Source organism: Dermacentor silvarum, chromosome 11 (genome assembly GCF_013339745.2).
Source record: "Dermacentor silvarum isolate Dsil-2018 chromosome 11, BIME_Dsil_1.4, whole genome shotgun sequence".
NCBI classification, from domain to species: domain Eukaryota; kingdom Metazoa; phylum Arthropoda; class Arachnida; order Ixodida; family Ixodidae; genus Dermacentor; species Dermacentor silvarum.
Window position 1 is genome coordinate 63,245,519 of NC_051164.1, and position 21,153 is coordinate 63,266,671.

At 50.9% G+C, this 21,153-nt stretch overlaps 1 protein-coding gene across 2 annotated transcripts in view; it reads left to right on the forward strand.

Moving 5' to 3' along the window:
* The window catches only part of LOC119433151 (PDZ domain-containing protein 7), a 126,026-nt gene that overhangs the window by 87,351 nt on the left and 17,522 nt on the right, over positions 1-21,153 (forward strand). Inside the window, exons 4-5 of one of the 2 annotated variants that reach the window (XM_049658995.1) lie at positions 931-1,107; positions 3,504-3,729. In XM_049658995.1, the coding sequence (XP_049514952.1) occupies positions 931-1,107; positions 3,504-3,729 (403 nt within the window). The remainder of the gene's footprint in view (positions 1-930; positions 1,108-3,503; positions 3,730-21,153) is intronic. The other variant, XM_037700293.2, reaches the window with a different exon arrangement.

Genomic DNA, 21,153 nt, shown 5'->3' on the forward strand with positions numbered 1-21,153 from the left:
CCGCCACTGCTTGTCGTTTAAGCCGCGTATGTGGCGCGGTTGTGGAGGAAAAGCCGCCTTTGTGCGCACTCCATTCGTATGCTTGCCACACCGGGAGTACTACTTGAGTGCCACGTGCACGGTGCAACCTTTCTCGACGCGCGTAGTATAGCCAATCTGTACAGCAGTACAGTACAGCAGCCAATCTGTACTTGTACTTGTAATGTACAGTGAGAGGTACTGGGATCGATACCCAGCACCTCCACCAAACTGTAAGGGGGTTTATTTACAAGCAGGGGCTACGTAACAACAGCCTTGGCCCAAGAGCGTCGGTCGCTGTCTCACGCTCTCCGGGCTGCCGGACCTCGTCGTCCTCTCTCAATAGTTCTTGACCCTCTTCCTCACTACAAGTGGTACAGTCGCGTTCGGTATGAACTGCAACACGAGGGGCCCGTGGTCGAAAAGGCCCCAATAATGCACGGTGGCGCAGACACACGAAAAATCGTGGCATACGAAAATGAGTACCAGTAATTGTAACGGTATTAATATAGTTTTTTTTTTTTTGCGTATTTCGGCGACGCCGCGCAGTCTTAGGGCCCCTTCGACCACGGGCACCGTGTTTGCAGCACATATTGAACGCGACTGTATTTTTCACGACAGTTGCATCCTGTCTGGACGAACTCATCGTACCGCGTCGCTGAACGTCACATTTGGTGGGTTCGTGCGCGACAGCGCGGAAAAAAAAAATTTTTTTTAAGCGGCCAGCTGTTAACAGGATCGTCGACGCGTTTTTCTTTCTTTCCCTCTTTTTTTTTCTTCCTTTACGGGCTGTGCAAGCGAAGTCGCAGGTTCGTCAAGTGGACTTGACGCTATATACCTGAGTTCTATACAACTGCAATGCTCTCTCCCTCAGTATGGTCGTCTGTTTCTCTCTCTCCTCCCGAATCGCAGGAGGTTACTGGCCACGACGGCCTGCGGCTGTGCCACCTGTCCAAGTGGCCCAACTTCGACGGCTACGGCTTCAACCTCCACGCCGACAAGAAGCGACAGGGACACTTCATCGGGCAGGTAGACCCCGGCAGCCCCGCCGAGCTCGGAGGCCTGCGAAAGAACGACCGGCTCGTCGAGGTGCGAGGCTCGTACGATTATCTCGTATATATATATATATATATATATATATATATATATATATAAATCCATCCCGCGACGGCGAGCTGTGCTTTCTCGCAGTATTGGCATCAGTGCGCGCGCCTTCGCGAGGACTTGCTCGTGCCAGTCCGTGACTCGTGGGTCCCCACGAAGAGCAACTCGCATGAGCGAGGACCCGAGGCAACGGCACTCTTAATAAGATCATTTAGGTTAGCGGACGCCACTGGCCTATCGTATACTAAACAACTTAGGCAGCATGGAGGAAGGAAAAAAGTTAGGAGGTAGCATCGCGCGACGAGATTGAAGCCAAGTGTGTCGGCCCAACACGTGATAGCCACGTCAGAACGCGCGGTAAATTTCATGGCTATACGGCTCTGCATGCAGCGCTGCGGCAAGGCCCCCGAACAAGCGCGCATTGAAAAAAAAATGCCTACGGGGCACCAAATGTCTCAGCAAATCTCCATTCTTGCTCCGTGATCTCGACGCAAGAGGTCACGTGTTGGGCCGACACTGAGCGAAGCAGGAGCGAAGGGACTGGCGTCTCGGAGCGTTCGCTGGCCAAGGCTGGCTGCGTGACGTAATGCCCCCTGCTAGTTTTCTTTCCTTTCTCCATGTTAGGCAGAGTACAATCGCACGCATGTGCCGTGGCGCTGACTCGATTTCTTGAGCACGCTGTATTTCCGCTATATACTTCAGAGACTTCATCGGTACGCTGTCGCTTTCAGGAATCCCCAGACGCCCTTAAGTTGGAGGCCGTGAACGTCTGCGCGCGCATCCTGGTTGTTTAGCGACTGTGCGCAGTCTCGTTAAAAAGGCAACCTATAGAAGGCCTGCGTCGTGGGATCGCATTTGAGCATGATCAAACGCCTCAAGACGACTGTTCGATCATGTGACGTGACTGGACACGCTGATAGACAGGGGGCCTCGTCACATGCGGAGTTTGTTGATTTCGCGTACGTACAGTGTGGGGGACTTCGTGTGCGGCGTTGCTCTCGGCGGCGGAAACCTGCGATATATAAACTGAAATATATAGATGTTCGAGGCTCGCTGTGAAACGTTGGGGGGGGGGGGGGGTCTTTCGTTTCAGTTTCTTTCACTTGCACGTTGCCCCTGCCCTAAGCAACACCTCACGGTGTCACATTAGCCGCCGTTAAACCGACATGCTCTGAATAGAACGAGAGCGCCTTTACAGGGATCGGTTCACTTAACACAAATGCCGGCCTCCATCCTTTCTTTTTTTTTTTTTTTGCGGTACTTGCTTCGACCTTGTATGATTTCGTGAAGAAGGCCGCGGCCTGGGTCCATCCAACAATAGTATGTCTTCCTCCCTCGAATAACACACGTTGCGAGGAACTTATCGCATCTCTGAACGAGATTGCTCGCCGTATAACTGTTATGCGGTATTCAGCGAACTTTAACAGCACCAGATTGCAACTTGCCGGGCTCTTTATCCTTCGGTATCCGTGTCCGCCCGGATATGTGCTGAAGTCAAGATACCGGCTTCACCACTCGCCTTAGCTCAAAAGGAGTGTTCGTTTCTTGAACCATGAATGTAATGGGCAAGTTTGAGGTGACAATGTGCGTAACACGTCGTGATTGTGTAGTGTTGCTTTGCGCTGGCGCATGCGCGGTGAGGCCCTGCGAGTTTGTCGGCAATAAAGTTCAGTGCAGCGTTCGTTCTGTGCACCGTGTTCGCTTGATTCGGTGGTTTCCGTCCGAGTTGGTCATGTATAATAGGTTTAGCTTGTTTAGCCGTCTTGTGCTCTCCTCCGCTGTCCGGCGAAATGCGTTTGCCGTATCCGATATCCAAAGCTCGTTTCGGACGCCGCCGCCGCACACTGTAAAATAATTTACACCCTTAAAAGTGGATAAGGGTAGTAAATATGTATATAACTCACACCCATACACTCTTTTGGGTGTAAGAGTGCGAGTTACAGACAAATTTACACTCTTGTTTACTTTTAAAGGTGCAAGTTCTTTTACAGTGCAGGGGGGGTGAGGCGCCACGTGTAAACAGTGTCGCATAGTATTGCCGTGGTACGCTATAGGAAACGCGATGCTCTATATATTGTCGCATACGTGCGAACGTGGCTAGCGATTCGTCTTACCGGGACGTTCGTGTAAACAGGGGCTCACCGGTACTTCAGCTATGTTCTGTTTTGTTGTAGCGCAAGCTAAATGACAGGGACAACAGAAAGGCACACTTGACGCGCACACAGCGCTGTGTGTGTGTGTGTCAAATGTGCCTTTCTGTTTGTCCCTGTCGTTCAGCTTGCGCTACAACAAACTAGAAGATGCCATGCCAACAAGCACCTCTAGCTACCTTCAATTGTGTGCCACGTGACCTCGACCGCTCTTTCGTGTGGGGGGCGCAGGTGAACGGCCTGTCCGTGGAGGGCGAGAGCCACCGCGAGATCATCGAACGCATCAAGCAGGACCCGACGCGAGTGAGCCTGCTCGTGATCGACCGCGAGGCGGACGAGGCGTTCGCACGACGCAAGCAGAAGCCCAGCAGCCAGTCCGAGAGCGTGGTGCGCCGGCACACGCCTGCGCAGCAACCAGGCACCGAGCAGCAGCAGCAGCAGCAACAACAACAGGTCAGTCGACTGCCTCCCTCTCCTCCCTGTCCCCTTCCCTATAGTGTAGGGTAGCAAACCATGTATTCCGTTTGTCTCCCTCACTCGCTTAAGGGACACTAAAGAGACACTACGAACTCAGTTTAGACTGATAAAGTATTCTTTGAGAACCCCATATTGTCGTTAATTTCGCCACATTGATATTTCGACCATTAGGGCTACGCAACGCAGGCGCGAAATTCAGTGACGTAAATTCGGCCGTCGTTTTTCTTTTTTTTTTCCCTCCATCACGGGCGGATCTTTTACGTATCAGTAACGCTGATAGAGTAATCTACTGTCTAGCCTGCTTCAGTGTCCTCTGAAGCCGCATTTTGTGATTAAGCGAAATGAAACTTTTCTGCACGCGCCAAAGCGGAGTCGCATTTGCCAGCGTGGTTTCAGAAGGCATAAGTTCCTCGACGCCGCGTACGTTCGCTTTATAAACGACGACTACATTTGGACAAGCTGGGCCGTTCCCGGTACCCGCAAACAGTTGACGTCATTGCGTTGTTTGACGTCTGCGCCTATCTCACGCGTGTAGAAATGGTCTATGTATCTGGTGCTTGACTCGAGAACTGTTCGGTGACTGTGGGACACTTTCGTGTTCTGGCAGCGCTCTCGCAACTTCTTTCTGTTTCCTTTTTTTTTTTTTCTTCTTCTTTTCCACAACTCTCATACAGGGCCGTGCCGTGTCTTTTAGTTTCTTTTTCACGTGGTAACCACCAATTGCGAAAAAAAAAGAAAGTTGTGAAGTGTAATTTTTTTTTAATTACGTAAAAAACAAAGGTTTCAGCGCGAAGTCGCCTCGCATCGGCGACGTCTCGCTTCCGTGCCCCGGAGTTTCATAAAGGTTACCGCAGGCCGTAAGTGATGTATCTGCTCCTGCCGGGTCTCAAGGGCCCTCCGGGAACTCTCCAATAGGCGACGCCACCGTAGAGGGCGGCAAACCGCCGCGCGTCAAGCAGGCCAAGCCTTGTAAGTCGAGTACTCTGGCTAGCGCCCCTACGAAGGGCGCAGACGGGGAGACAGCGAGAGACGTGGGGCCCGTGGACGCGACGACTAAGACACCCACGCTCGTCAATGGGGACCGACCAGTCTCGGAGAGAGACCCGGCCACCGGCCCGGCCACCGGCCCGGCCACCGACCCGGCCACCGACCAGGCCACCGACCAGGCCACCGACCAGGCCACCGACCAGGCCACCGACCAGGCCACCGACCAGGCCACCGACCAGGCCACCGTCCAGGCCACCGACCCGGCCGTCACTACCGGTGCCCGGGATAAGCGTCACGGAACGCAACCGTCGTACGGCACCCGTGGACGGCGCGACGGCAACAAGACTGAGCCTCAGTTCAAGACGCGTGATGGGAGCAAGACGTACGAGGCGCCGCCGTCTCCGCCCCGCTACTCGCAGCACCACCAGCAGTCACCGAACGACGTCTACGGAGGATTCCCGCTGAACGACTTCGCGACGACGTCGGACGCCCTCGGCTACGCGTGGCCCTTCGCCGAGCAGCCGTCGCCATGGTCCCCGTACGCGATGCCATACCCGCCCGCGTGCGGCATCCCGTACGCTGCGGCAGCCTATCCGACGCCGTACAACCCGTTTCCCCTGCAGTACCCCTACGCGTCGTACGTGCCGTACCAGCCGCGCGCCGTCTACTGGCCTCCGCAGACTCCGTACGCGGCGCCGATGCCTTCTTACTACGGCTACCCGGTCGCGGCGTACCCGCCGGTCCACCCCGACTTGGCGTCGCCGTACACGCCGTACCCGACGTTTCCGCCGTTCGCGAACGCCGCCACAACGGTGCCCGACCCTCACGAGCAGCCAGTGCATCGAGGCGGTGCAGCTCAGCCACCGTCATCGGCGGGCGTCCAGGGGGGTGGGCAAACAGCAGCGGGCGGCGCGCCGACGAGCAGCCGCAACTAGACGCCCCGTGCCGTCTCAAACGCTTCATCACATATATATAGTTTCTCCACCCGGGCCTCCCTGTCGCTTTCCCGATCACGTGATAGTAAGCAAGTGCTAGCAGCCTATCGAGTACGATTAAACAGCAAGGTGTGCCTTTAGTTTGGAAGTCGTGTGCTTAGTTTACACCGCGTCGCCGCCGCGTTTCCTGCGTTCACCGGGAATTGGTGGACGGCGCCTAGCGACGTCCTAGCTTCTGCGACTGCGCGCACTGAAGCAAAAGAACCGCGGATGTTTTTCTTCGCGTAACGGCGGCGCGCTTAGCGTTGATGTGGCATCCGGAATGTCGCGGAGACACCGTGCCGCTGCACCGCTTCTTATAGTCCGAGATTTCGAGCGGGCGCGACTTGCGAAAAAAAAAAAAAAAAAGCGAGGACGTAAGGAATTTGTCCTGAAAAGGAATTGGGCCTCAGTGCGTCAGGCGTCGCTCTGTCATCGGACGATGGCAACACCAACGGGAAGGAACAATGCACGTCTTACCCTTATTTGCTTGTAATAGCGATATGTTATCGGGGTTTAGCACGGCACCAAATGCACTCTATTTCCCCACAACTAAGCGCCTGTGAATGGATCACACCTGTGCCGCACACACTGTCGAATCGGAGAGGGAAGTGCGCATTAGTCCGATGACGAAGGCGCACTTTGTCGTCATCGCGTTCGTTCATTCCGGCGTGAACAGCGTATACGTGTTTGCTCGCCGATTTTTCCTGTAAGGCCATGACCGATGTCAAATTAGTGATGTGCTCCGAATTTCTCTTCCTCAACCTGGTTCGACGCAGCTTCTCTGCGTGGTGGCTTGAACTGTATGAACTCTTACAAATCCTGAGACGTGGATGAGTTTCTTCTTTGTGTGTGTCTCGTCTGTGCCATTCCAGGGAGTTGATGGACTAAAAATAAACGGTCACCTGAAGAAAGGTGCGCTTTCAATTAAGTATATATAGCAGTGCCGCCTGGAACAAGCTGCATCGACAGTGCGTTATCGTGAAATAAAATTGGTGCACCTCATCCACTCGTTACCTTAATAGGCGCAAAGTGATGAGAGTAAGTTCGTAACTGCTTGGGCATAGTGCGTCAACTAGTGTAACTTAACCGTGTAATATAGCCAACGTATCACATGGGCTGGTACCCGTAGTGCTGGTACTCGTAGATGGGTACCAGCACTATAATAACTTTGTTCGATTCAGAAAAGGTGCACGGCATCACGAACCAAAAGGTGCAGGCGGTGCCGGTTGTGGTGCGCAGGGCTACACCCACCCTTCACAGCCGCACCCTTGCACCCTTCAAGGGTGCACGCGTGCACGGCCTCACTGCTGCATGTGTCTGGGGCAATCGAAGGCGTAGGTGCAGAAAGCGCAAAGAAAATTGGTCGAATTGAATAGACCTTAGTAATAGCACTATACGGACAATCCTACCACTTCGCTTGGCTTGGATTTGAAGAGAAAGCCGTGTCGTGTGTATGACCAAAGCGGTTGGACATGAAACCACGACAGCATGTATCTATTAATGTCGAAATAAGTCAACGCTTCAGAAAACATGAACCGCAGGAACATCGGCTTGATAAACAAAATATTAACTTCTTACAGGTATTATTGGGCCCGCAACAAGGTAGGCGGTTTAATCCTTGGGCCGCACTTGTCGTCTGCTTCGATCCCACAAACGCCGGCGTATAATCACTATCGCGCTCATCTATCACTGTTTCCAGCGTGTTTTCAGCGTACGACTACATCCTCACTGCAGATCGAAATATTCTGATTAAAAAAAAATGTTACATGGCGTTTTCCACTGCATGATTGGATACTCTGACCGGTAAGCTTTTCCTTTGCACTGAAGAAACGGGTACTATATAAAAAGTTGGTTTTCAGTACCTTTAACTTTGCGATCTCCTCACGTTTGTGCTATTACACTATCTCAATATGGACAGTTTTGGCTGCAGCCCGTTATTACGTCATAAAGCAGATCATTCCGTCCGGCAAAACGGAGAATGTTTGAAGGGACACTAAACGGGAAAACAATGTTTGAGCAGTATTAATAAACTCCCCCACTATACAATAAAAAGAAAATGCGCTCTTGCCGTGATACGAGGCTTGGGTAGTCCCAAAAAGGCGCGAGAAGTAGAGAAGGTGACGACGCCAACTTCCCGCAGCAACTCGCTGTGACGTCATAGATTTTCGATGGCGTCTGCTCGCGCCTAGTTAATTTTCAATTCGTCAAAGATGGACTGTACATTGAAATTGGAAAAAAGAAAGCCCGAGATTGGAGCTCGTCAAGTTTCAATAACATTTAGTGGGCAACAACGGCGCAGATTCGAGAAAAATACTTCGAAATCCATGATGCCAATCATGACGTATACTGGTACTTGTATTTCGGCGCGAAATTCGAAAAGAGGAACTTTGACCTTTATCGTCGCCGTGAGGTTCCGTATGACGTCATTTGGAGATGAAATCGTCGCCGCGCGCCGAACGCTGTATGTGCGAGTGAAAGGGCGCGAGGGGCGCGTCTTTCACGGGGAGTGAACGCACGGCGGAGAACAAACGCGCGTTCTGCGCCGTGCTCGCTTAAGGGCTGCAGAAGTAGGCGTCTCTTTTCTCCTTTACAATCACCATATATGTAGAGCAAACGCGCCTTCTTCGGACGCGCGAGAGGCCGTGGGGGAGGGGGAGGGAAGGGAGGCGACGTTTAGCTGCGGCACCAAGTGCCTATTTATATCAGAGGCTCCAGCAACAGTCACCAACGCCGCACGCATTTTGAGCTAACGCGGGCAAAACGCCGATGGCGTCGACAACAGTTCTGCGTGTTGTTGCTACCAAAGCCGCTCACCTTACTTCGTATGACATTGCTGTGTTGCTATCGCATTCATTGCTTCGCCCTTAGGGCGAAACTGTGACATTTTTTCCGCTTCTAATGATGGACTTATTACCGCGAAATTAACGAAAATAGGCTTCCGAATGCATACTTCATCATCCTGAATTTAGTTACACTTTAAGACAGGAGTTTGCCGTGTACTACCGCGCGCGCATACGGGTTTATACCGATACGCGTCAGCACTGAAACTGTCTAATGACAGGCTCCATCGATGCCGGTCTTCGATCATCATCGCGGCTTCGCGTCAGAATCTCGCGGGTCCCGAAGCGGCGATGACGCACTGCAGGTTTGGCCGCCCAACCGCGGGATCGCGTCTCGCTGACGTATACAAAGACTGAAGGCTGTGACGTCCTTCTGCTTCCATTTTGTTTGTTCTGTTTGCACTACGCCCTTTTCGATATCCACGCAGCGCGGGCAATGCGTCAGAGATGGTTTGACGACACAATAGTGTGCGCGTGTGTGTGTACCGCGAGTAAAGCGGCGAGACGCGCAGCGCAGCTTTTGGGTGGCCCCGCTGAGCGCGTGAACTTATGTTGCGTTCATCGCGTGCGCGAGGTCCCAATGACACTTGCATGTGCATGCGCGGTGCACCGTGACATTTCTGGTTTGCTCTAAACGCGTGGACGTGTAGTATGGGTTCCAATTCTGGCCAGCATCGGAGACAGTCTGCATAGACAGCCGAGACAGCTTCGATGCAGTGTTATGGAACGCGTTTCGAACCGTCTGGAAGACGTATGGAAGACTCTTTCGCGACGTGGCGCCACCCCGTGGCGACAAGAAAAAGTTGAGAAAGGCGCACATTATTTCCGTATTTTAAGTCTTTGCGCCTGCGAACCTATGAAAAACACAATGTACTTACATTAAGGGCGTAGGAAAGGGTGTCTACGTTTTCTTGTGCGCATACGACCTTCCTGTCGGCTTTCCAAGCGTCCCGCTCAGCCGCCATCTTGTTTGGACAAGAAAGTAGCCTGCATCGCTTTTGACTTCGATGCTGTCTTCGCGAAGCTGTCTACTTTGACGCCTTCGTGAGAATTGGAAGGAGATTTTTGCTTAGCCGTCTACTTTGCCGTATACGGCGAGTATTAGAACACAGCCTATATATGCAGCTACCTGAAAATCACCCATTTTGCGAGAGAAAAAAAAAGAAATTTTACGCTCGTATGTTTACGAGCACAAGTTCGACGGCATTCGCTGTCGCTGGCCATTGAGATAGCGCACATGGTTCGGGTATTACAAGCATCGACATCCACGCTTTCAAAACGTTATTGACAGGGACGAATGCAGCAGTAGATCTTAACGTTAGGGATGCCTGTTTACTCCGGCCTTAGGCGGGCGTTACACCGCGAGGCCCTCCTTTTTGCGTTCGTCGATTCAAGTATATGCGACGAGGCGTGCGCCTATTATTTCCGACAGCGACCTTGACTCCGCGCGCCCGAAGCGGTATTTCTTTTTTGTTTTTTTTCGGATGGTCCTCGGGGCAGCAAGGCTTTGTTGACGTCAGCCGCACCTTCGTCAGTACGATATATCGGAGGGCGCTCTCTGCGCCTACGTACTTACGTAAAAGCCACCGTATGTGGGGGGTGAGTGTCTCGTGGTTGACGCCTTACACGCCTTTCAACTCGCGAATATAGGCGACAAGGGAGGACCGCGTTCTATTTGGTTCTTCTATGGTAGACCGACCTTCGCGTGACTCGCGGCATTTTTTTTTTTTTTTCCTGTACGTTGTTGCGTGACTCAGTCTCTCGCACGGTGCGAAGCGTGATTTGGCAACTGTTCTCTCATTTGCCTTCTTTTCTTGGCGTTTCGGCCGGCTGTCAGTAAAACCTCTTTATCGTGCTGACATAATCAGAATGGGCTACGCTTGTACGTCCCTGCTTTTTTGCTTCATCCACAATGCGAGCACGCTGTCTGTCGTACCGATCCGTCAGCATCATCGTTTTATAGCGATAGCTGATAAGGGTGTACTTCGGACAGTTTTCGCGGCGTACGTTGCAGATATCATGGTTATCATCGTCATCAATACGTTTCCTCGGCGAAAAAAAGAACCGCATTAAAGTCTCCATCAAGAATGTGATCGCGGGTCATAGACATGTGAGGCGTTGTTGTCGCTGTCTAGTCTTCATCATCGTCTTCGTGCAGTCTTCCTCATTTGACGTTGTTCTTGGCGTTATCGTCGTCGATATCGTCCGGTCGTCGTTGGGCGAGCTATCGGTGTTTTTGGTCCACCTTTAAGTATTTAGTTTGTTTGCTTCCCTCCTACAGCTTTACGCACAGTACATCGCTTACTCACTAAGCAGGATCACGACGGAACTTTGGCTTCCGTTTGGTCGGCTCGCGGACAGCTTTAGCAGAAGCTGTGTTCACTCGCCTTCTTTCGGATTCGCCAACACGTATAAAATTTGCGACCGTGGACGGCAACGTGCCATTGCTGTAGTCACTTTGGAGGCAGTGGAATGGTCGTCCCTCACAGAAACCTACATTCGCCAGTCTGTAGAAGCCACTCAAGAAGTATTCATCCATCACTCTACAAAGGGCGTAGGCAATATCCACAGACTACCTATGTCCCTTGTGTACTTAACCTGCACATTTATACTTTCCATCAATACGGAATGTCCGCACAGTGAGTACATGCTCAAAGGAAAACGTGCATAGTAGGAACACAAAGTATCCTGAGATAACTGCGCAGTTTCCAGGTCTATTTAGATGTTTCGAAACTTGTAAGAAGGGAAGTTTGACTGTGGATCAGTTTATAATGGACATTTCCCCCCAGGCGAAATGCGAAGCGAGTTCTTATGGGACCACCCGGTCTCTCTGATCTGATTATGTCTTCCTCATTAGTTCATTATGAGATTCCAGCTACACGTCGTTGGAGCGTTTCGCAACCGCGCTGCTAAGGCGCATGCGTGCCGGCGGCAACAAGTGGTGGCGGCGGCGGCCGAGCAGCTGATGTTTCAAAAGACGAAGTGACTGCACTTCGCGGAGCAGCTGACAAGCCTTCGGCAGCGCTCGGTGCCTGCCGGCATTGTTCCATCGGTGACACGTGACAGGGCGCGCGCGCGAGCTCCCTTCGTACGTGGTCGCTATAAACACACTATAGCTTCAACTTTCCGCGGCAATAAAGAGAAAGCCATGGTGGCCAAAGCACGCACAAGTAAGAGCGCTCCTGAAATAAGTCCCAGATTCTCATCCGCGTTGGTTTATAAGCTGAGGAAGAGAAAAACACATTTCGATGGGGGGGTGAAATGCGAAAACACCCACCCGTGTATACTTAGATTTAGGTGCACGTTAAAGAACCCCAGGTGGACCAAATTATTATGGAGTGCTCCATTACGGCGTGCCTCATAATCAGATCCTGGTTTTGGCACGTAATACCCCGTAATTTAATTTTTAGAAAGCAAACATCTTATTTACGGAAGCGAAATAAGACAGAAGGTGACTTATTTTTCCACTTATCTGTTCTGCGTTTGGTAAAATGCAAAATCGTCGCACGTGGAAGCTATACACTGTAAACTGATTGACACCCTTAAGGCTACTTAAGGGTGCTAATTGGTCTATAAATCACACACTTACACCATGCAGGAGGAGTGTAAGGGCGTGAGTTCTGGGCAATGAAGTACCTTTAGAGGTGCTTACTGCCTGTAACTCTGTAAACCACAGCTGTAAACCGAGTAAAGCACCCTTAAGGGTGCTTGCTCGGTTTGTGTTCCGAGACGCTGATTTGTGTTCCGAGAAACCGAAAGCGCTGTCAAACGCTGCCGGTATACTTGGCGCAGTAACGCGTGTGCAAAAGCCTAAAGGGTATTTTGCGGCCGTGAAAATTACACTTTTGACTGAAGCTCCTATTCGGCCGTTAGGTCAACTTGTTACTAAAGCTAGATAAACACGGAGAGCGGAGAAGGCGGATGTCCTTGAGCAGGGATATTAATGAGTTCAGCTGCATGACTTACTGTAACCACAACACGGCGGTCGCTGATGAATGCCGTCACCTTCTCAGTGAACGGTAACCGCAGCTGTAAACGGCACGGGATATGTCTACTTTTGTTAAGTTCTGTGGTTCAACGCGCGTTTGGTGCTTAGACAGGCAGCGTACAACGATCTCCGAGTTGTAGAAATTATTCATGGGGCACAGTGTGCGTGCTTTCGACTTCTTTGTCCACCCTTAGAGAAAGATCGATGTATGGTTCAGTACAAACTGTCCTTCTTCATCTTCAGAAGCATCAATGTCCTCGCCTGCTTGTAAAAAAGAGCAGCAAACTGGGGCTAGATGTCAAATGCTGGCTCCTTTATTTGCTGCAGACTAGAAGTTTGAATTTGTAATTCATGTAATACACTGGAAATTCGCCCACTCTTCGACACATAACGTGTCACAGTTGGCTCACTACTACTCAAGCAAAACTAAAATTAACTGCCTCTGCTGCTGTCAAAGTAACGAGTAAGCTATACGCAAACCATTTACGCCAACGCAAGGATTCTCACTATAGTACTTACTATATAGTACTTACTATATAGTACTTAGGTAACGGCCTAAAAGTGCCGCAGTCTCATCCCCCCCCCCCCCTTCTTTTTTTTTTTTTTTTTTTCGTACCTAACCAACATCCGGGAAGAAAGTTTAGGCAGCTGCTCGAAGTCCCAAGGGGTAGTACACCCGCAGCCGTGTTTCGCACGCTGTGCAACTACTGAAACGTGTGTATTCGTTGTTGTTTTGTTTTTTTTTCTCTGTACTGCGAGTATCTTCATGCCTCGTAGTATTTTTTTTTTTTCGTTTGTTTTTCTTCTTCTCGACTGTTCTCGTCTCCTCGTCTTCCTCCCACCGCTCGTCGACTACACTTCTCCTGCTGTTTGCTCAGGCGTGCGGCGTTTGTTTTCGTCCGCTCTGGCCGACTGGTTCGAAGCCGGATCGCTGCATGACCGCTTGCGCATCATTCTGAAAAAAGAGAGCGAGAGAGAGACAAGGGAGATCGTCTCTCTCTCTTCTTTCTCAGTAGAGGCAGTAGCCTGCATACGATGCTTAGTTTCTCGTGCGTCGCGGAATCACTGACATCGCCGGAAGAGAGAGAGAGATAGTGATTTTTTGGTGGGGGGAAGGGTAAAAGTTCAGCACGCTTATTCGCAAGGTGGTAGACGCGTGGGATGCCTCGGCATTGTCGCGGAATCTTCGTTAAGGTTCGTTAAGGAACTCTCCCCTCTGCGGCCGACTCGCGTAAATGAAATTACCCGTTCGTAAACACGCCCTCGGCTTCGTTAAGTCCGACAATTTCCGTCCATCCGTGCGTCCGTGTATTCGCGCGTGCGTGGTGGCGTGTTAGTTGCCATGGCAACATCTTTCAACCACGGACGATCACGCGAGAAGGCAAGCTGCGACGCTAGCGGCGAAGGGCGGTGTGTGTACCGGCGAGCGCTTGTAGAAAAGAACAGCAAGAACGCGTCTATATGATAACTTTAGTGAAGCAGGATGTCGTGCTGAAGTATGTGAAGACGTTGCGATGGTTAGAAGTCCCGAATGTGAATGTTGAGTAGCCAACCGGAAGGCTACTCTGGTTAACCTCGCTGCCTTTCATCATTTAGTTTCTTTCTCTTTCTTGCAAAGCCGCAGTATGCAGCTGGCAAGATTTTGATAAGCTGAAAGGCCCTTTTCACCATTCGTAACCATTATAGAGGCTTGTTACAGGTGCATTTGGTAACGGTGCATAATTAAGCAGCGCGTGAAGACAAAAAGAGATGCTGTGTTTTTGTCCTCTCGCTGCTGCTTAGTCAGTAGTAGTCGCCTTGAAAATAGCCGGAAACTCCGAACTCTCGCGGACCCTGGCTCCGAAGCCATGCGTGGGATGAGACTGGTGGTTCAGAAAGAGACGCACAGTTTCTTGAACTTATAATTCGACCGAGCTTCTGGGAAAGCAGTATAGCGAGTATGCAGCGTGCGTCAGTTCTGCAGTAGTCGGCTTGTCATATTGTGAGGTCGCTGTCGTCAGGATTTGCAAGCGTGTCATATTAAGTTGAGATTATTTCCGACGCAACTTCGCCAAAACTATCTTCCTAACGGTTAGTTCGCTGCCACGTAACGCAGCCGTTTTCAACGCCATTATATTTCGCACTACAGTGTTCGCACCGACTTCGCTAGCGAGCACGATTGATTGAGTGATTGGTTGGTTGGTTGATTCATTCATTCATTCATTCATTCATTCATTCATTCATTCATTCATTCATTCATTCATTCATTCATTCGTTCGTTGATTCATTCATTCATTCGTTCGTTGATTCATTGATTGATTGATTTGAAGGCGCACATAGCGGTGCGCAATAAGCTTGCCTATCTTACTCTTTTATACAGCATGTCCAGAAATGCACTTCACAGGCATCTTGTCATTGTCAACCTAACTGTCGCACTCAGGAGTGTTCGGAACCCAAGGCGTTTAGCTCAGCAGCAGAACGCTTTAGACTCGGCCATATGTCTTACGCAGATCGCAAGGGACGACGCCGAGAGCATTTCCTTGGTATTGCGTCACTGTCTCGGGTTAACACACCGCGCCGAGTGCGCGCGCGCAGTCAAGGGATACTTTTTTTCGCTCTTAAATGCCCCGGCGTTCGGCGCGGCTGCTCCCGTCGGCCTCATGTGCTACAGCGACCTCGACGCGTATAAGCGGCGGTCATTGCAAGGCGTCGAATGGACGGAGGCGCGACGCATGACCGCGCTCTGCAGGCCGAGCTGCGAAGGAGTGTATAGGCCGACCCGTCGACATCGCTGTCGTGTACGCCTAGAACGCCTATACAGCTCCATTCCCGCAGGACAGCTGCGTGCGCTCTCCGCAAACGCGTAAACCGTGTGATTAGGAGTTAACAACGGAAATACGCAGCCTACTCCGCGACGCCCCCTCCCCCCATGATGCATGTCGAAAACTAAGCAGCCGATGATTGTGTAGGTGTGCGCTTTAAATGTTGTTCTATCAGAGCCAGTTCGCTACAGTTTGTCGCATTTTGCAACAGCTGTTACAGTTCGGGGATCAGTGCGCGGGGGGAAGTGGGATTGCAAGTGGCAATTAAGGTCGCAATTGTGCGACAGGTGATGAACGAAGGTGCAGTGGTGCAGACGGGTGGTCATCGACGCCTCTGAAGACACCTCTTCCGTGCGGTGGGGCCATTGCTCCGCCTAGAAATAAGGAAAAGGAAAGGATGAGAGATTTAACATTTTGCCTTGGCTGTATATGCTGGCTAGATTCGGTGGTTCCTATATACACAGCTTGCGTGAACGCGTCGCGTCCGACAAAAAAATAATTGCGCGACTGTTTTCTTTCGTGCCGAGTTGCGTTTAGCGTGACGAAGGGCACGATGGCGCGTGCCGTGAGCCATTCCAAGCAGGGATTATATAACGCTTTGCAGGGGTAAATCAGGGACGTGCTGTCCCTGTTTTACGAGATTTTGTTCTCTTCTGGGCAGCAACATAATCCATTACCTGTCTGTACGAGTGTAGCCCCCCTATATAGTCAGTGTCCGTCTCTGAATCTAATCCCAGAACGTATTGCCAGAAGTAAAAAAAAAAAAAGTAACATTGCCACCAGTGGCGCACCGACGGGGAGGGGGGGGGGGGTTGTAACCCCCCCCCCTGAGGCCGACTTAACCCCCCCCCCCCCCTTTTGTTTAACCCCTTTTCTTTCCTTACGCATTTGAGTACTGCAACTAAGACGTAAGACGCGCAATCGTCTGCACACTCGCAAAAAGCGCATTTTTTGACAATTTCCCGTGAAGAAATCGAAATTAGTTCTGTTTAGATGGTATTGGCAAACTGTCAACCCCCCCCTCCCCCCCCCCCCCCTGGCAGAGATCCTGGGTGCGCTACTGATTGCCACACCTAGATTTGAACTCCGGACCCACAGATTGATTTCCCTTATCAGTTGCCCATTCCGTATAATTTCATATTGCATAATAACTGTAAAATAATTTACATCCTTCGAACATTATCAGGTGTGTAAAATGGTCTATAACTCACATCCTTACACCCACAAAAGGGTTTATGGGTGTGAATTATAGATAGATTTTTACAACCTTATTAACGTTTAAGGGTGTAAGTTATTCTACAGCGTATGGCCTCACGAGTGTTCGATAAAGCGATTGGCTGACGCCACGCACTGCTTCTTATCTATAAACCAGCGCCAAAGTGAATGGGTGCACGAATCCATTGGCAAGCAGGGGAAGGCAAGATACGAAGGCGATACGGACTGTAGAAGCATCAGCGACGTTTTCTTCGTTTTCTCGAATGTACATACAGTCGAACCCGGATATGTAGAATCTGAAGGGGATCACGAAAAAGTTCGATTTGTAGGTGATTCGATATATGAAATAGAAAGTTTATACAAAAATTTTCAAGGGGATTTTACAGCTGTTCCATATACACAGTAATTCGTTATATAAGTGGACTCGATATATCCGGATTCGACTGTACATGTATCCGCCACCACCACCGCCGCCGCCGGAGCTGAGTCACTGCACCCGTTCGTTTACTGAAAAATAAATACTGGTTCCGTTTCCCTGCCGGATACCCGTGAGGTGAAACGCAGGACCTCCTGTGCACCGCGATTTCAATGCAAGGTAAAGAACTCCGGTTGGGTGAATTTAGTGCGCTGCGAAATCCGTGTACACTGTATGCGCGCTAGTTCTCCCGCTTTGGTCTCGTACCCCAGAGCCGGGGCTTTTTGACGTCATTTTTCCGTCAGAATTGTATTCTTGCATACCGTTCAGACTCACTGGTTTCGTCTGGGCCGCCATTTAAATGTTGGTATCTTCTACCGCCGGCACGCTATTTTATTCACTTATTTTTAATGTTCGACAGTGCGTTCTGTGACAAGTAAGCTCTTCGCCCGACTTACCTCTTCGGATTAGGCCAACTGGCGTCTGTCTTTGACTCTGGAGAGCCTAACTTGTGGCAGAAGGTGACTGGAATGTCTCTGTAATGGTGATTACTTAAAAAGAAAAGCAAAATCTACAAGGCGTGCTTCGCCGCCGCCTGCTCCGGCCATTTCCTCTTTGCTGGTACTTACACCGGCGACCTCTATACATCTGTATAACACGTATAAGCGCTTGCGCGCCCTAGCTGGCTTTACGCCAAACTGCATTTTGGGGCTAATAACGCCCGTTGCGCCGCCGCGGCTCTCGGCCGTCTGTCTTCTGTCGTTTCGTACTTGCACAAGCGTGCCGAAAGATCACCGTTTCCTCTCGTTTTCGTTCGTGTTCTTTTTTCCCACTTCTCAATCTCGTCCTACTTGCCTGGCGCCTTTCCGCCGACTGCGCCCACCTACGTTCTCGGAGGCTCGCATTCGATGCCGCCCGCCCGCTGCCAGCCAAGGCACCGGAAGGGGTTGACAGGGCGCCCTGCCAACCACATGCAGCAGCGCCTGCGCGCTACACGACGCCGACGCCGAACGCGGGAGCGCGAGGCAGCAGACGACGCGCGTTGACTCACCCTCCGAGCAGACGACGTTCAGCGCGGGACCGCGCATGGTCGTCTGCTTTTGTTTCCGCCGCCCAGGTTTGCGAATGCGTCGTAAGGTATATCCGCGCGCGGTTGACATCTCGGCATTTCTCTCTCCCTTCGCGCCGCAGATTGTGAATGCGTGCTTCCTCCGCTGTTCATTGTCTCGCTAGACGCGCGTCACCTCCTCTCCACAGCTGCTGCGCCTTCGAAACAGTCGCCCGCACGCGCGTTTGTCGACCCTGCGGAGGAAGAAGAACCAAGTCTTCGCGAGACCCGAGAAGCAATCATGCGTCGCAGCGCCGAAAGCGCGGGGGCGATTTCGCGTAGCGACGGCTGAGTGTGGGATTCGCTGTGACGCTCCCTCTGATCTTTTGTTTCGGGTTTCTGCGATTCGCGGCTTATATAACCTTGTACTCGAGGACAAGAGCGGGCGTCTATTCGACGATGTGTGTTCAACAACATCTGTCGGGGCGCGCAAATGTAGCGGAGCTCCTCAAATCCCGTGCCACCCGCACCGAAACCTATAGCTGTGCTACATCCGAGGCCAACTTTCGGGCGGGCGCGCCGAGACAGCAACCCGGTGGGCGACAGAATAGACTCCGCTTATATGCGCTGTGCCGCCGCCTGTCACGTGCTATAAGTTAAGCCAGCTGGCAATGTCAAAATCGGCTGCAAAATACATTTGCCTCGTGAATGATGTTTGCTATCGCGACGCTGGTAGGTGACCATATTGATATACGCGCTAGATTAACGCTAGTTTAGCTATCGTGGCTAACCATACTAGCGAATAGTTAAGTGTGTAACTTTGATTCGTATTCGAAACATCGAATATTCGCCCACTGCTAGTAAAAGCTAAAGAGCGCAGATAATATTATTCGTAGCTTACTGCCGCTTCGAATTCACCTAGCCAGCGTCATCTTTCTTTCTGTCTTTCTTGAGCCATTACGCTCTGCTGCCGCAAACAATGGTCCTTCGTACGCGTGCTCTTATATTTTATTCCTCTAATACCTTTAATATGGCGTCGCAGTTTGAGTTTGTTGTTTGGTTACGACGTCCGGCAGCCGCGTAAACAATGGCTCATTCCTCTTTCTCTCCTGCATGCATGCATACGTATACGGCTTCACCGGCCGTCACGCCTTCTACGCCAGGGAAACTTGTCGAAAGGCGGCGTCTACGTAACAGCCCCTCCAAGACAGAATTCCCACGTGCTTTTTTACATCGCATTGAGTTTGCTGCTGTCAGATTAAGTAAATGGTTGGAGTTACTTTGCGAGCAGTCGTGCCAGCCACGCATGCGTGCTGGATCGTGCACAAGCAGAAGAACGACATTGAACATCAAACGTATAAAGATACAGATAGACTGGATTCGGCAAAGAAACGAAAAAAGAAGCTTGACAGGCTGTTTCTGGATTTCGATGTGGGTGTGGTTGAGGATGCAATATTGAGGATGTCAGTGTAGTTGAGGGTGTAATTTCAGGATGTAGGTGTAGTTGATTGATGGTGTTTACTTGAGGATGAGGGAGCGAACGCGGCGTTGACACCGTAACACCGTATTCGCAATATCCTCGTTCCTCGTGCAATCGTTAACCGAGACACGTCCTCTAAGGACCAATAACTAAAAATGTAATTAATAACTTATTATTAATGATAATATTGACGATTATGCAATACGATTGTTAGTCTCCTTTTCTGTTTGCTGGCACTTCGCTTGCATGCCTAAAATCGCGAGCCAACTACGCCCGTCGAGCTATCCTGACATTTTAATTACGCCTGCTTTTAAAACCATGATTCGATGCGCCACTCGAAAACAACAGGCACCGTTCAAAGTTATGCGCCCTTACACCCTTAACGGTGCTACTGTAAGGACGCGAGTTATATAGACCGATTTGCACCCTTCGGGGTGTAAGTCGGTTTGCAGTGCACGGACACACAAGAAGCAACTAAAAGGACAACACAAATGGCGTCTGCGTTGTCCTAATTGTCGATCCTTATTGTGTCCTTGTCTGCACATGTGCCTGCCTTTGGCTGACGCGAATCCCTATACCAACTTGCTCAACTTTCACTCATTCGAAAAAGCCCCGTTCAATTTTCCTGAACATGTTTCGTCCATTATGCGAAGAACGTTCGAATCGGCATAGACCGGGGCCTTCGACACATCAGCAAACAGCGCACGGCGTCCGTATTCCAGACGTGTAGCCGCGCGAGCGGACTGGGTTTTCCTCTTGACAAACGGGAAAGGTGGGGCTCCCCGCTCGTGGTGCACATTTGCAGCGGTTGCGTTCGTTGCTCGCGAGTAGTGACGACTGTTGCATGCTCATGGCGCTGCGGGTGGTCTAGAAGTGTGCGTATGCATAAGCAACGCCTCCTCTGAGTTAGATACATATATCATTCTGTTATCGGCGTGAACAGACGTCGAGTGAACTCCCTTCATTAATAAATGTGAAATATGGGAAGCTTGGCGCACAGGTAAGGCCGGCTATCCCAAAGGGAAGGGGGGGGGGGGGGGGGGGTATAAGAGTACAAGTACAACACAAACATGGACAGGTAATGTGAACATAGAGCAAATTATAAATGCACATTAACTGCGGTTCACGAGAAATTCGTCAAATTCTGTCTGCGAGAAAATCCCGTATAGCTTTGAGATGCTATATCTCTGTCGGGTATATGACCTGAGGACATATTCTGAAACGTTGCACTTCGGCGGTAGTTCGCCTAGGCGACAATTTCGCCTTCAGGCGGTCGCTGATTGGCTGGTTGAGCAAAATTGAATGACGTCGCGCACAACCAGCCAATCATCGCATCCGATTTTGCTCAACCAATCAATCAGCGCGCGCCTGCAGGCGAAATATCGCCGAAGTGGAAAGTTTCAGAATACGTCCCCAGGTTCCAAGCACTTTTCGCACAGTGAACAGTTGCGGCGTCGTTGTCTTTATTAGTTTATTTATTGCCGTGTAAACAGAAATGGAGCAGTACTCTCGGCTGCCTTCTCTCCGCAGTCAATCCACGTACAGTGCTCGCGGAATGAAACGCGACAGGGAGCATTTAGTAGAACCCTGCGTATATGCAAAGTACGCGAGAGTATACCACGTCATTTCGCTAAGAATCTGGTCACCAAAGGT